General features: G+C 33.0%; 1 protein-coding gene across 1 annotated transcript in view; it reads left to right on the top strand.

Annotated features, from left to right (window-relative positions):
• Positions 1 to 16091, top strand: part of LOC128204601 (E3 ubiquitin-protein ligase rnf213-alpha-like) — a 57042-nt gene extending 40951 nt beyond the window's left edge. The window contains exons 42-56 of the mRNA XM_052906005.1: positions 1419 to 1589; positions 3368 to 3430; positions 4893 to 5002; positions 5300 to 5443; positions 5709 to 5871; positions 6212 to 6288; positions 6589 to 6730; positions 7465 to 7658; positions 8196 to 8372; positions 10501 to 10618; positions 10961 to 11134; positions 13114 to 13256; positions 14593 to 14806; positions 14902 to 15068; positions 16013 to 16091. Coding sequence (XP_052761965.1) covers positions 1419 to 1589; positions 3368 to 3430; positions 4893 to 5002; positions 5300 to 5443; positions 5709 to 5871; positions 6212 to 6288; positions 6589 to 6730; positions 7465 to 7658; positions 8196 to 8372; positions 10501 to 10618; positions 10961 to 11134; positions 13114 to 13256; positions 14593 to 14806; positions 14902 to 15068; positions 16013 to 16091 — 2136 coding nt within the window. The remainder of the gene's footprint in view (positions 1 to 1418; positions 1590 to 3367; positions 3431 to 4892; positions 5003 to 5299; positions 5444 to 5708; positions 5872 to 6211; positions 6289 to 6588; positions 6731 to 7464; positions 7659 to 8195; positions 8373 to 10500; positions 10619 to 10960; positions 11135 to 13113; positions 13257 to 14592; positions 14807 to 14901; positions 15069 to 16012) is intronic.
• Positions 16092 to 16977: the final 886 nt, after the last annotated feature.

The following is a 16977-nucleotide window of genomic DNA, read 5'->3' as shown; positions in this document are numbered from 1 at the left end:
CGTGCTCCTGATGTGTCTATTGTATCAATAGCGATATTACGAACAGGATATCCACTTATGTTTGTTCCTTTCCGTTGCCTTAAAACTCAAACTACCGATCCGATTCACGAGTGTAAATGAAATATAGAAGAGGATGACTTATTGGTTAGGGTCAGTTAAGTATTTAAAGCTCAATAATATGAACAAACATAACCCATATCTCAGCGAGTAACTTATTGTATATTAAAACAGATTATATAACAATTTAACAACTTTTTCTTCTTTTGAAATTATGACAATGTGAAAAGGAAGGAAATGTGTGATGTAAAAGTTATAATGTTATTTTGCAAATGGCAATATAAATCATGTTGGTATACATTCTTAAATACCAGAATTTTAAGTTTTTAAGTTTTATTGGATTTTCTTTTTATATAAGGCACAGCTATGATTTTGTTTTAAATTTCAAGGAATCCAATCAGTCCTTTTTGAAGAATTTGGATTTTACATTAAACTAACAAGTTCAACTGAGAGATTGGGCTTACAATCATAATTATTATTATATCAAAATAAACATGCCAGTCATTAATTTCTTGAAATGTAATCAAATCATTTTGCCACAATGAACGAAATTAGTTTTATCGTAACCACTTTTGAATGAAAACATTTTGTGTTTTTCAAAACCCTTGACACTGCCTGTTATCAATTGTATAATCACTAAGTTCAGTTTTCCCATCAGATTCCGTCTATGATTAACAAGAACAACATGATATTGGCTCTTGCTTGAGGAATAGTGATTTAATTCCGATCGATGTAGTGTTTTATATATAAAGTTCACTATTTTAGTAACGATGCTTTTAAACATTTTGTCCGATATGCAACTTTAGTATTACATTTCGGGATCTTAAATGATTGGCATTGTTCTTGTTCATCGGGGATTACAATTCTGGTCGATATCGTGTCCATGATAACTCGAGACTAATTCATGCTACATTAAACTAATGTCTTACTTTAAACACGAACGCCCTCCAGTCGCATGTCAAAGTCATTACGATGTTATGTTTACTAGGGCTCACCATATGTGCACAGCGTTTAACGCCACAACTATTATGTTGCAGTTTAGTTGTTGGTTGGGTGTGTTTTGTGTGTTCGTCTTACCATTTTTGACCTTTGACTGTTTAGTGCTTAAGGGGTTGAACGAGATAAGCTTCGTTTGATGATTGGAATTGAGAAACGTGGCTGTACTGCATCAGGATGATTATTTTAAGACAATGGCAATGCCCTAAACATATTTAAAAACAAAGAGAGTAGGTACATTTATGTCAATACAACCAATCAATTTGATCAAAAATAAAGGAAGTAGGTACATTTCATTAAATTGAACGAATTGACTTCAGTAAGGTTAAATAGTCACTATGCATACACCGTTATGATTTACACAGACGCAGATGGTTTCCTTCCAATGCAGTCCTCTAGCGACTCCAGATGGAATAGTGGCAACATTCCGACAATGTGCACATTTCCAAAAAGACCGGAACTTGTCCACGTTTGTGTCCACGGTGGTTCTTGACGAGGTTGGACTAGCTGAGGATAGTCCGCGTATGCCTCTAAAGGTAATGTTAAAACGATAGCAACCAGTTAAATAGTTACATAGTGTTATAAAATGTTGTTTTCATAATCCACACATTTATCATTTTACCATAATTTGTACATTAAATGTGATTTTCGTGAAGGTTGGAAAAGCAGTTCAACAAGGATCATTTTACTCAAGTAAAAGTATTGTTCAGGAGCAAACACATCCATCAACTATCAATACATATATATATTTCCTTGGTCGATCAGCAGGTAACATAATTGTTCCCTGGATCTGACATTTTTAAAACCGGCATACACAGACGAGACATGCTAGTTGGCTACTCAGGTACTTTGATCTTTGATGTTTCTTGTCTTTTGTAATTTGTTAAGCTAAACTGAATTATTTATACTTTATTTTTACCAACCTAATATCCTGTCATTGCATACAAATCGATCCAATAACAAGGTGCCGTGTAAATTTTAGTTTATTAGGATAGTTGACCACGTTGTTTATCTACAGTCAGTTGGCCATGTGGCCGCGAACACGGAATTCTTTTCTATTCTTGAATATCAGAGGAAAAGTACAAATTATGATTTAGACTCTTATTAATAGTCCGCAAACAACAAACTATCCCGGAAAGTTTAATCACTTTGCAAGATAATGACATTGGCAACCCAAAAGGTTTAAAAATATACATGTGAACTTACTCAACCGGCAAATGCTGAAGATGTGCCGCATTCAACGATAGTTACGTCCATTTCTGCCGGGAATGACAAAATCTCACTTACAACAGAAATAAATGATTTCTTTGCCGGTGCAGTTCTGAACATCCAACACTTTATTTTTTAATATCAACATGAATTAAATCTTTTGAACAGGTTGCGATTGTTTGTAAACACTCGTGATCTTGAACCATGATTTGTGTAGTCTGTGTTTTGCGACATAATTGTAGTATAATAAGATAATATTTGGTGACTGATCCACGTTTATGCACTTTTAAAAGCTTTTATGTTTTGAATTTATATTGACGGATTTAAATGTAATTACATCGTATATAAACATAATAAATAAAATGAAAAGTTTTGAGAACTATTTTTTGGCACATTAAAATACGGGTTTCTTGCATGCCGATCTTAACATAGGATAAAACAGTTGTCTCTATCTTTTGAAAAGGTATTTGATAACTTTAAGAAAATTGATGTTAATTTATTTAACAAATAAATTATCACCCGATAAATTCCTCCGCCTTGCCAGATACACTTCCTCGACCCACGGTACTTACCTAGTATTCTCTATAATTTTCAGTTCTAGGCATCAACATATAGTGTACACTTGCACACGTTCAAACAAACAAACTCAGTTATCATGTTCTGTAATTCACAAGTTAATGGTTAAGTCGATGCTTTGGAAAGCATAGAAAGCAGCGTTAAATGTTTTATAGTTTAAACTAAACTTTATTTTAACTAAACGTATTTTTTTTACAACGGTTGTGAAGAAAGTTAGATAAACATACCCTTAGACACTCTGGTGCGAGAAATTCTTGTCTTATGTTGTGGAGGAAACCGAGGTAAATTCGTACAAAAACCTAACGTGTCTTGCTTGTTGACCACAAATCCATCTTACAATAGCCCAGCCCGGGTCGCCTGGGTGAGAGTAGTGTGCACTAAGCACTGCGATAATCGTGGACAAAGGTAAAAAATAAAGAAATAAAAATTAGTCCACTATATCATTATTTCATTTCACGCACACATGTAAAAGATAAGCAATCGTAATAATTTGGTTTGATGCTTATAGATGCGCATTTGTATGTTACAGACTTTGCACCCACTCCTTGAGGATGGCTGCCAAGGTGATGAAACCCCCGAAGAATACATGAAGGTTAATACCTGGGTGTGCTATAATCATAGCTACACTTCCTTGCTAATGTCATATAATTGTGCAAAGTTTACATTCTCGGAACAAATGATAATGCCCAACTGACCACCAGCAACCAATAGTATCATCTTTTTTTGTGTGACTATTAGTTTTTTTTACAACTGATTATTGTAAGAACGTAAGGTTCAGTCGTTTTATGTAGTCCTATACCATTGACACACAAACATTCCCAAACACAGGGAGAGTATACATAAGGACCGAAGTCCGGGGAAACGGTTCAAGATTTCAATGAACCCCATCTAACAGGAAAAATACTAAAAAGAGTTCATGCTAAAGAATACTATTTATGTACGTTGAACCACAACAAAATATCGTGCATGAGAAACTTGACGATAACTTAAGTTGTAAAAGAATACTTATATTACTAATATTGGTAGAGGTACACTACAGAGGCTTTGTGACAACAGTCAGTAAATAGTATTCCTCTACCTTCGGTAGTTTTTACTTAATGAAAAAATGAATCAAATGACAAGAAGTTCCGGTCCGGTGTAAGCAAGGATCATCCTATTTTCAGCTTATAACATTACAGTGTGAATTCATTTAGTCAAAATCAAATTTGCCCACTAGCATCGGCTTAAAGAGTATCGTGTTTCGAATAAAACAGTTTAAACGACAGGGACAAGTCCAAAGGCCAACAACTAGAATAAACAACAAGCTTATAATAATTGAGAGACACACAGCGTCACAAAATAGAAGCAATATCACTTATATAAAAAATATCGATGTTCGTACGATTTACATATTCGTAATAACCGCATACTAAAGGTAAACATTTAAATGAGTATTAAATATTATGTGTGTATTATACTGCGTGTATACCGTTTGTTTATAACTTTAAAAAGGTATAGTTGCTTAGTTTGACCATCATCAATCAATTGTATAAAACCTTTATAAGTTGTCCACAGGTTATCTTTTGGCTAAACTATTTGACCGGTCTATAGTAATAATTGGATAGCTATTGACCAATCAATAAACATTTTGGTTTATTTTTACAAAACCAATTTTATTAATGCAAGTCATATGAAATTCAAAATTAAGGTTTTGTGTTTAATCCTGATTGCTGAATGTTCAATTAGTTTCAAAAAGAAAAGAAGATATTCATAATTGCATCCCTTTTTAAGTCATGGTAAAGTAGACTGCAAGTTATTAAATTTATTTTTTAACAAAAAACGTACAAGCTAAACAGATTTGTATTTTATTCGTTATATCGCATTTTAGCCAAAGAAAAATAATTGTCACAAATACTACGGGTATCAATCAAATCGTTACATAATTACAAAACATATACTTCATTTATGTTGAATGTACATGTAGAAGGAGACTAATATATTATATGGTTTATCTTTATATGCGTTAGTAGTGCATTCATGACAGCAGTACATAAAAAATAATGCATTGTTTACAGGTTTCTTTTGTTGGTCTCTCAAATTGGGCGTTGGATCCAGCCAAAATGAATCGTGGAATATTTGTTCAACGTGATGTCCCAGACGAACGGGAATTAATTGAGACAGCGAGGTACGAGTATTGTTTTGTAATTGCTGTGTGTTGTTTAGATATATTTACTTTTTGTCCTATTTGACATGTTAATCATTGTTATTATCAGCACAACTTGAGAAATGTATGGAAATCGAAACGCACAGAAACAAACAGCATACTAAAGGCCATGGGTAACTTAAACATCATATTCTCAAGAAGTATATACACCTTCGCAAATCGGCCCTATAAAAATGATTTGTGTCTTCGTAGTAATTATACATGGTTCTTCATATATTTTTTGATAAAGTTCAATTGTGTTATCCTTTCATATTATAGAGGGATATGCGCGTCGTCCAATGAAAAGGAACTTCAACGAATAATCGAGCCTTTGATAAAACCGCTTGCCGAGTCATACCTTGAAGTGTTTAATGATGCAACCAATGAACTTCGGGAATTCTTTGGACTGCGGGACTTCTATAGGTATTTATTTAGAGATTGAATCATTTAAAACATACGAAGAAACTGAAACTTAACATGATAGAGCCTGTATAGATATAATTCTTTCCTGGAATCCATGTGATTGGAATATGTTGAGACACATGCCATACTTTCTGGCAACGTATATATTTATATTATGCATGGAATCGTAAAACAAGTCAAATATACATGACAGGGTTTATACTATATTTGCACATGCATAACCGTATGTTTATAAATTTACATAGTATGCATACATTTGTGATAGCTTGATTAAGATGGTATTTGCCTTCATCGAGCGGTCACGAAGTCAGCCAACGTGGCTTGAATTAGAGCACTGCATCAAACGAAATTTTGACGGACTACAACAGGTGGATCCAGTCAAACGTTTTAGAGAACTTTTAAGACCACATATACAGATAAGTGAAACGGTAATAACACAGTTTTGATAAGCTGAATAATTGTAAATTAAGCTTTTTAGTGGGTGTTTTTGTTTAGAATTAACCAGATTTATGTCTTTCTTGGTAAAATACTAAGCTACTGGCTGTGTTTCTTGTTGTTCAAATTGAAATATTATTATTATTAATATTTCATCTTGACTGATTTACATGTAATGCTTACTCGGTAAATGCGTGGTCTGAACATTTTTCGTATCTTAGGCAAAGACAATATGTCAATATATGTTAACTTCTTATTCCAGTATTTTGCATAGATCTTTTACTGAGTATACATATACTTATATAAATGCATATTAATAAATTTATTTTGCAGCCCAAGGAATCAGATCCAGACTGCAGCCATTCCGGACTCATAAATGCTTGCATTTTTGACCGGTTCGATACTTATGGGTACGTAACAATATATTATATTACGGAGTTCTGCTAGTAGTGTACGTTTTTTTAACCCATTTACATAAATGTGTTAGTATGGTGTTATGGTAATAATTTCTACATAAATTTTACACATATGTTTGCTACTTATCTACTAATATTCAGTCTTAGTTATATCCCTGCAAAAAAACATATCGTGTTGAACATTTCAAGATACAGCAACTCAAATATTCCAGGATGTATATTATTTAATCACTACAGTTTTGCTTCATTACTGCTAGTATCAGATGTGTAAGTGTTTTGTCTATCAACATGCAGAGAAAATCGATACCCGCTTTTGTTGGCTGACAATTTTGGCGCCGTTTCCCTGATGCAGAAACAGATCTTAAGTATCGAAAAAGGAGTGCGGCCATTCTATATATTTGGAAGCAGTTTTAGGGGCGACCAGGAATACACACAGGTATCTAAATTATTGGATACTCTTTAAAGTTTTATATAGATATGTATTTGATTATTCTTAATCCTTGCTTTACAGTAATGCAAGATAAACCATATATTTTGTTGAACAACCTCATTGCCCGGTTTTATATTTCAAAATTATCAAGTATATCAGTTATGTATTCCAATTGTAAGCAGTTATTGGCAGATAATGATATGTATACCACGTTTTATTCAAAGTGATATACCGCCTCATATAGTACTTGAAATATGCATTCACCGACATAGTCAGTCAATTTGCCATTTATTGTATGTTTTAAGGAATCATACCCTCAAATAAGCTTATTCTTTGATATCTTCATTTAGCATAATGTTACATTTTAATTTAACCGAATACACATGTTGTTGCTTACTGATTATTAAAAATGTAAAATTATTTGACATACATCATACATAAAGTGTTAATAGTTTGTATTTTTAACTTTTTTTTTACTGAATTCGGACGTAAATGATTATTTTGCAACCTTCGAAGGTGACAAAAAACTTGTTTGAATTGATATTTTTTCTTAAAAAAAAACACACACGTATTTCACACAAGACCTTTTATAATGATACCAACATAAACTGATCTCTTTCCATGGTTTGTCACGGATAATGTTTTAATTTTATGGTGTTGCATTAAATTTAGCACGTTGATAACATGTTTTTACTGATCAATTACATGCTCATTCGTGTCGCTGTCCGTTCCATCTTTAGATCTGCAGAAACATTAACAAGATAAAGGTGTGCATGGAAACTGGAAACACGGTAGTGTTGCTGAATCTGGAGAATCTGTATGTCAGTCTCTACGACACCTTAAATCAGTACTATGTGTACTTTGGTGGCCAGCGATTTGTTGACCTTGGACTCGGAACTCATCGGGTGAAATGTCAGGTTCATCCGCTTTTCAGGTATTTGCATCAGCTTAAAGATTTTTAAGATAATATATGCATGTTTAAACTTCGTAGTTATCTATTTCTGTCAAACAATAAACACCATAATAAATCATTTCTGTCAAACAAATATATTTAAAACAATCAACCGCTTCAAAGCAAATAGTATTTCTATTATATGAGCTGCCAAAAGAGATCAAAACCTATTCGTCATTTGTGTACATTTTGGTAAACAAGTGCACATATAATTGGCAGGCTATACACGACACGATGTCCTTATTGTATATAAAGTTTGTCATAACAAGCAGATTATTACTTATAGCTTAATTTCATAATAGTGCATTTGTAGTCCAAAGGATACTTGTAGTGGAGGTGTGACATAATGGATGATTGACTGTATAAATGAATGGAAATTAATAATTCCTGATTTTAACTAAAGCGATATGAATGTTAACATTTCCAAAAGGTAAATGGTTTAATCGTTTGCAAAGAGAACATTTTGCAAGACAATTAATTTATGTTTCGATTGAGTAACACTTACTCACTGTATTCCAGGCTGATTGTAGTAGCTGAAAAAAATATGGTCTACACACGGTTTCCAATTCCACTCATCAATCGGCTGGAAAAACACTTTCTTACAAGTGACTGCTTGCTTAATTCTAAACAAAAACAGTTAGCTAACGTGCTAAAGGAATGGGCAAAACATTACGTGAAAGTCTTTTCCACAGCAAGGTGATTTGTTGTCTTAACCACTTAGCCCGAAACAGAGCTTTATGTAAAAATATTTTTTAATATAAATACTGCTAGCATATAATTTGCCAGCGTTTCGTTTAATGTAGTTTAGTTTTTTTCATTTTCTTTGTTTTTATATTGATCTATTTTGTCTAAAAGAAGCATGAACACACGGTGACCCTCTTATTAACGATAGTTTCGTACGTAAATCTTTTCGAACCAGTAACACTGAGTCGCAAGCTATATAATTCGAAACAAAGTTTAGAAATAAAGTCGTAAGAAAACATATGTTTCAATTTGCAAGTAAAACTTTCATTAGTATGTATGCTTATACCTGAATATCAAACCGAAATTCTTGATCTAACGCTATTGTGTCGTACGTTGATAACATGGTCACGCAGACCATAATTTTGTCAATTGCTTTCTGTTTGACTAATTGCAAGGTTTAACCGTTCAAAATATTGCGCTTTAAGCAAAATAACACTTTCAATTAAGAAATCAATCTAATGAAAACAAGAAAATATTCAATATTAATATTAACTTTAAATATTTTCCTTCAAAATACATTTGTTACATGCGTTACCTTACTCGCAAGATAAATTAAAAAAGCAATGTGTATTTGCATTTGTTATGACAAGTATAAATATAAAAAAAAAAATTCGCTGTGAAATAATATGCAAAGCATTGTGAGAAAAAACACGTAATAACAATTTCCCATGCGGTTCAATTTGAATAGTTTTAAACCGCAAGACCAAGACTTTTGATAATATACAAAAGCAATTTTCCTCATTTCTTACATGTCCACTTTAGCAACCGATGACATCCTTTGCAACCAAAGTTTTCCTTAGCAATTAATCACATCCCTGGCAACAATTGACTTACTTAGCTACTGCTTACCTTCTTAGCAACCTTTGACCTCCATCGCAGCATCTACTATTTTCTTAATAATATTGATTTCCTGAGCAAACAAAACATTCCTTATCAAACACTTACTTTTTAGCAACTACCTACATTCATAGCAACCAATGAATACCTTAGCAGCCTAATACTGCCATATCAGCCAATGACATCCTTAGCATCGGTTTCTCCCTTCAACCAAAGTCTTCATAAACAAACATTGACTTCCTTACCAATGACCTTAAACCATAGCGATCTTAACTAAAACAACCAATGTCTTTCATTTTGACCAATGATTTCCTTTGCAACTATTGACTTCCTTACCAACCAATTGCTTACTTAAAACAGTTATTACCTGAGCCACCAATGTATTCCTTATCAATCTATTATTTCCTTAAATTATAAACTTCATTTCACTTTTGCTAGTATTTCAGTTCATCTCTGTTTGACAAATATGGGTTGTGAACGTTCTAGCACGAATTTTAAAATAGTAACGAATTTTCGATGAAATATATGCCATATCCTTGAAGACATAAACATAAAAGATAATTGCTCGTATGTTCACCTTTCCTCTCACATACAATTCGTCCGGTATAAGTTAAATTTCCCGTTGAATTCTGAACAAAATATCATGTATGAAAACACTTCCATTGTTGACATATTGTGGTGACTTCATATTCGTGATTTCATTTCCAAATAATTAGTTCATATTTTTATAGATTTATCCACACTATTTGGAAAACGTATTTTGTTTATGAAAATGTAATTCAAATTCAACATTCCAATGGGAAGCGTACTTTCCTTTTTGTTGGTTTTATAACGACATCGTATTCATTTAATCCGCCATTGCAAATCGGCCAAATACTGTTGCGCATTTAAGGAAAAGTGCATCATTGAATTTCACAAATGTATGAAACAAGTGCGACAGTATGGAGACAACCACACTATAGTTTTAAAAGTTGCGACAATTTATACAAGTTTGAATTGCCTTTAATATGTTTAACGATTCAGGCTAACGCAATATCCAATATAAATATTTGCGACTGGCATTTAACATCGCAAATATAGTCGCCAACACAATTATTCGAATACAACATACATTGGGTGTTTATTCACCTGCTTCTATCAGTTTATATGAGTTCTCAGTAACTAATTATGTCAGAGGTAATGTTTTAATGCTGATGTTTGAAATATAATGTTAAAACATATATTGTGTTTTATTTATATATAGGTCAGGAAGCAGCGGATGTTCAAACATTGAAGATGGATTTATTGGCTATAATGAAGATTCATGTTCAGGAATCATTTTGAACATATCTGTTGAGAATCAAGATGCAACAGATGAGGAAGTCAGTTAAATGGATATTTTATGTTTTATATCTCATTAGAAACAGTCTGAGACGAATATCAATTCATAATCGTCGAAGCAGATTCTCCAAATAGCATATAATATTTTAACCGTAAATTATTATAACGAATTAATGCACGTATTACTATACATAGTAACAGTTAAAATGTCAAGGATGTAAACAGGCTTAATTAATCGTATTTACTAATTGAAAAGTCATATGAATACGAATAACTATTCTTTTTATTTAACTCTAAATAAACAAGTGAAAAATCAGTTAAATAGTTATATTATAGTTCTAATCTCTATGTATAAGTATAAAAATGGTTGTGGTTGTTACCAGATCATTGAGAAATCCAGACTACTTCTTCTATCCTCTGCAACACCTGAATGCGTTATCCGTAAAGAAAACGAAGAAAAACAACTTGCTGAACATTATTTTGACAGTCAGAAGCACGACAGTCTGGTTGGATTTCTTGTTGCCAAACTTCAAACAAACAAAGCTATTCTAGCTCAGGTAAAACAAACATTTCAATAAATCTGGTATGATCGAGTGATGATATATTTTCCATTTTATATAGAATAATACAGAACAAAGCATATATAGACCTTCATTATTCATAGTTTCTCGTCATTAGTTAAACATATGTTATAAAATATAAACACATATTTCCAAATACATTTTATGTCAAGTGTGCGAGATATAATGCAATGAATGTGAAATAAATACTGTGAATGATTAGAAATTATTACCTTTATAGTCAACAGTTTATACATTTGTAGGAATATATGAAACAAACCAAAAGTCTGTCGAATGTTAATTTATACGTCATTTCTTGTGATATCTGTTTTTACTATATATTGTGCAATATTAAACAGTTCAGCAGCACTATACATGCTAAGGAATTATAACAGTTTAATTGCTCTAGGATTAACGCGACGGTGTATCTTTACTAGTCTTCTCCGTAAATCAGTCAAAATGGAGTAAAATCTTCTACCTCGTGTCGTTTACACGTCTGACACAGTCGCCGATTCGCCCATATATGTCTGTTTCGATTCTCAATGCGCACACCCCATTTTCTGCGTGAATTAACGTCTATCGTTGGAACTTATTTTTTCAAATAGTATTTATATTCAAAGTTAGGTTTTTAATAGTTATATACAAGTAAAAGAGTAAAATTTATATATTTAGCTCTAGGCCACAACTAAATGAAATTGTTAGCCACAGTCTGTTAAAAACAACTACAAATATGTCACTATTAACAGCATAAGGGTAGTACTTTATAAATTCGTCACTTACACCAATACTGCCTAAGGTCAATTTTACATTTTAAAACGAATTATCATTTTCATCAACACAGCCTTTAACAAGATTCTGATGAATAGTAATATTTCACTTATCCCATCATAATACTTTAAACCATTACTTAATCAATCATGATTATTTGTTAGCTTGAAAGGGCATCTGGGCAACTCTCAATGAACTTAAGCATGAAAATATTACCACTAATGCAAGACATTTAAGGATCATGCGTTCTTTTGCTTCAGTTTAATTTTTCCAGAAGAGTAATTTGGTATCAATGTCGAAAAAGCACCACGACAGTTCTCAATATACCTATATTTTTTGTTAAACTTCATTTACCAAGGATAATAAAGTTTTATCAGGCTTCGCAACAGAAGTGTTTAGAATGTAGATTGTTGAAACAATATAATTAAATGGGTCGCCAGTAGCAATATAGTTTGGCTTTGCACCAAACACTGCAAGTGTACCAATTGTTATAAAGTGCATAGTGTCCATTTCCAAAAATCGAAAAATATTGATGCAGTCGACTACATTGTAAGGCGAGTTTATTTACCCATTTAGTTTTGTACGCATCTTTGTTTTAAGCCGGACGAACATTGTATCCAGTTTAAATCAGGCTAATGTTTGTATTTAAAGAGTATTACTTTAAAAATCGCATGTTCATAAAATAAACATTTTTTGTTATTTTTCAAACCTTGCTCTATTAATGTAAAGTTAAGGTTAAGGTTAATTAAAGAACACCATGTACAAATGGTTGGCGGACAGTTAGACAATTCTATGTGTGTTATATTCCATAATATTGAAAAACAAAATTTGAGTCCTAAGCGCCTGTTTTTGAAAACGAACATAATAAATATGTAAATGAGATCTCAAGTGATTTCAAAGAACAGACGAACATTTTGCAGACCCTGCATATATTCAAGGAGTTTCGAAGATAATTTGGCTGTAATAACTATTTTGAAAAGGGAAACTATTCTGGGATTGACAAAAATAATGCTACAATTATTTCTGTTGAAAATAAAATGCGTTCTTGTTATAATGATGGTTGTAATGGTAGGTAAAACTATTGACAATTTCTTCAAAATTAAGTGCGCAGTTTAACTTGCTTCTCTTACATTATATAAGAGTATTGCTATGATCATGCAAAGATAGACGGAACAAACTTTATGTACTTCTATGATAATTCTGTTCAGGTAACCACACATTCGAAACTTTTGTCCGGGATACATCACAAAGAGGCGATAAGAGATGCAACAAGGATAGGGCTTGAAAACATTTTGTTCATCGAAGCATTGTCCTCGCTGGAAACGGAACAGCAATTCACGAACAGAATTCAGTATGTCGCCTTTCTATTTTAACATGTTGCATACAAAACTTATTTTTGACGAATATGTACTAAGCAGGTAGGTTGTGGACGCCAGAAGGGGTTTATTCACCCGTGCATGTATCTTGATCAAAATGTGTAGATATTTTTAGTGAGATTATTTAAGTCTACCCTTTGGTTCTAACTTCGGAACATGTAACTGCTTCACCATAACTTCGAAATGCTTAATGTTCAGGTTTCCATCCTAAATGCTTTTAAATCCATTGTCTTATCATAGGCGGTATTTTGAAGTTTATGTTAATTGCCTGTGATATATATAGTGTGTCCTGACCTTTTCTGCTTGTCAATTGATGTAAATCTTAAAAACAGCTTTAATTACAATACACGGATGATCAATCAATCCTGATACAAGTCAACATGGTTAAAGAAAGCAACATGTAGCAAAGTTTTAAGATAAAACCAACTTTCGGAATCAACATTTACCTTTAGTTAGTTTCAAAATCATTACGACATAAGAAATTATGGTGATTTTTTGGCGGTATTCCGGATGCCGAGTTTAGGTACGGAAAATTATATTTGGTTCGTATACAATTAACAAAAACAACAGAACACACACTAGGGAAATATAAAAAACAGCATCAGATGGACTGCACCAAACCGGAGGTATTATACTTATTATTTTGCGTACAAAAAAATTCATTGTCCGACTTCTCCGAACTGTTTGACCACCGACGACAAATCCAGTAAACGCCACTGGCCACGTTTATTTAGTATATCAGTGAAGTGATGTTTTATTGAAATAGATATACATACTGCAAGTTATCGTTCATGTTATACAATGCATATAAGTGTACGTATGTATACACATCTCCTAAAGAGGAAAACAAGGAAAACGACAGCGGAATATAACTTATAGTGCTTCAATGTTCAAATCTCTGACCACTTTGGTGAAGTTATATGTTGCATTTAATGGTATGTATGCCCAAACAAGTCTTAAAGCACAAATAATCTTTGACTGAAGTGCATACTAACTATAATCATAATGCAAAGCGTTACATTATTATAGTTTATGGTACGATAGGCACAAACTTTAGATCATGATCTATGTTTCCATTTCAATATATTCGCGCTCACAAATAAGCAGGATTTGAACTTTTATTCAATATTCCGGTAAATGATATTCACTATTACACTTCGAACTAAGCGGAATTTCTGAAACCAGTCCTAATATAAGCGGTAGCTATACATTGACCCACCATATGTATAAATGTTACTTACAGGAAAGGAATCATGGAAACTTAAATCATATATTTATAGTTTTTTCGAAATATACTTTTGTTTTATTTAGACAACACTTGTTAAAACAAGTCAAACAACCAAGCTTGATCTTGATCCAATGTGCGGCCGGTGACGAAAACGCCAATCTTATTGACTGCGCAAGATTTGGCGTCCTTGGTGAAATGGACAAAATGTACGAAAAAATGAAAAACAAAGGCACTGCCCATTGTGTTATCATCGTTCAGCTTCCAAGAAAAGCCGGTGGCTGCTTCAAAGGTTTTCAGGTAAAAGCACTTTTATTTCTTATATAATTTTGATGTTGTTTAAAATTCATACGAAGTTCGTACTTCAAATTATTTCCCCTTTACATTTATTTAAGTCTGGCACGTGGGAGTCTGTTCACATAGATAACTTGCATTCCGAAGATATAGAAATGCCTCAACTTCATGAAATGCGTGGAAAATCCGTCAGCATGATCTTCAAGGCATCACTACTACCAGGATATTTCCCAATCGAAGACAGAGCGATTGGAAAAATGCATGAAAGGTTTTTTTTTACTTTTTAAACGTTCAAAATATTAGGTCAGCTGAAAAAGATACCAACACACGATCTCCTTTTATTAAAGTCTCTTCTGACGTCGTTATTTCAAACATATTTAAGGGTTGATCAAAACATACAATCGCAAGAACAGTATACACGAGCATGCTCAGCTAAAGCAGGGCATGCTCGAAGACACTGCCAAGTTCTTTACATTGACAATTCGTATAATTTCTTTTCAACACGATCTGTAAAGCGTATTACAGAAAATTGACAAACTTAAGATAAACTGCATAATACTAAGAATAACTTCATAGTTTTCTATACTTTAACATACTTAGGTTATATAATGTCGTATTACGGGATTTCAGCACTTTGAAACGGGTAAAATTGTACACATTGGTGTTTAGAAAGGAATGCTTGGGGAGAACAAAAGGTTTGTTGTCCTATCAGTGCTACAGAAAGAAGCAACGTTGTTGTTTTTTTTTAAAATGCCAATGGTAATTTTAAAAAGCATTCGGAGTTTAATAAAAAAAAGGGGGACAAACTGCTTGTAGAGATTAAAAGTTTAAAAATAGAGATTTCTATATTGATAATGATAACGTCAAAGAGTTAATAGACATGAAATGTGTAATGCTCGATCTCACTGTCAAAAGTTTTGCACACAATATATAAATTTGAGGTGATAATGACAGATCGTGAGTACACACGTATTGACATCTACATGAATCGTGGTTAGTCGATAGTCGGACGGGAAGAACTTTTCAAAACAATTACTGTGTTGCTACAATATGTTTTCAAAACGTGATCAATAAGCATGTGTGCATGGTTTTTGACGAATACCTGTTACAGGCCATGTTGCTTGTATTGAAATATTAAGATGAAAACTGTATTCTTTCAGTGAAAACGAAGATAGTGTTCAAACTCATCCACGGCTTTCTTTAATGACACAGCATAGTCGAGGAGCTGACCAGGAAAAAGACGAAAGTGAAAACAGGTCAAGCGATGGTTTGGAAGTTGAAGACAGATTAAAAACTAAATCGAGTTTGAAGGACAGTGAAATTAATAAAATAGAATCAGGCCAATCAATAGATAATGAAAAATCTACACATGTGGAATATGTTGAAGGCGAAGAGGACGAAGAGGATCACATCGAGAAGTCATCTGAGATTGCTCCGAGAATAAGAGTGAAGGGAATTGTTGTCCAGTGTGTGCAATCGTCAGCTGCATCAGTGAAAGACATTTTAGACACGTCACGTGGTGCGCGAAGAGTTGACATATTATTGCAAAATATCAACAAATCAACTGGGAATGGTAATGTGTTGCACCTCAAGTTATTCCAGATAATTATGATTACGATTGATGATGATTTCCTAATCTTATATAAATTATTTTGTATTTTCATTGATTTAAGATTTGATTATCGTCAATAACGTACTGTACGCCTCTTATTTTCTTCTTAAAAGACACGTTCGATTTTCTTCACGGAGTGCAAATAATGCTTGCAAGACTTCTGACCGAAAAGGAACAGTCAACTGGAATTGAAAGTATTGCAAAATCATGGATGGCAAAGGAAGCTGCGGCGACTGGAAAAATAAATAAAGCCGGCACATTCAGGTTGTGTATTTATGAGTAAATTTCTTAAACATTGATATTGTACACATGAAAGGTCGATTGAGTAATTTTCCAGTAATTGACTCTAATTTTTTTATTTAGTATGATAAACTGTTTTGCATTAATTGTGACCCTTGGTAATTGTTTAGTGTGTCTATTGTTTTCATAAGCTAACCTAAGCAGGAAATGCTCAATAGTGATCTATTGTGGTAGTATGTCCGGTCGTTCTAGATGTCGTCAACAACTTCTTTGGTTACATCATGCCCCATGGGTGAAGATTGGCCCCGCCTTGAGGGTCACTTGT

This window comes from Mya arenaria, chromosome 10 (genome assembly GCF_026914265.1).
Source record: "Mya arenaria isolate MELC-2E11 chromosome 10, ASM2691426v1".
Classification (NCBI taxonomy): domain Eukaryota; kingdom Metazoa; phylum Mollusca; class Bivalvia; order Myida; family Myidae; genus Mya; species Mya arenaria.
This window is presented reverse-complemented; position numbering and strand designations above follow the sequence as displayed.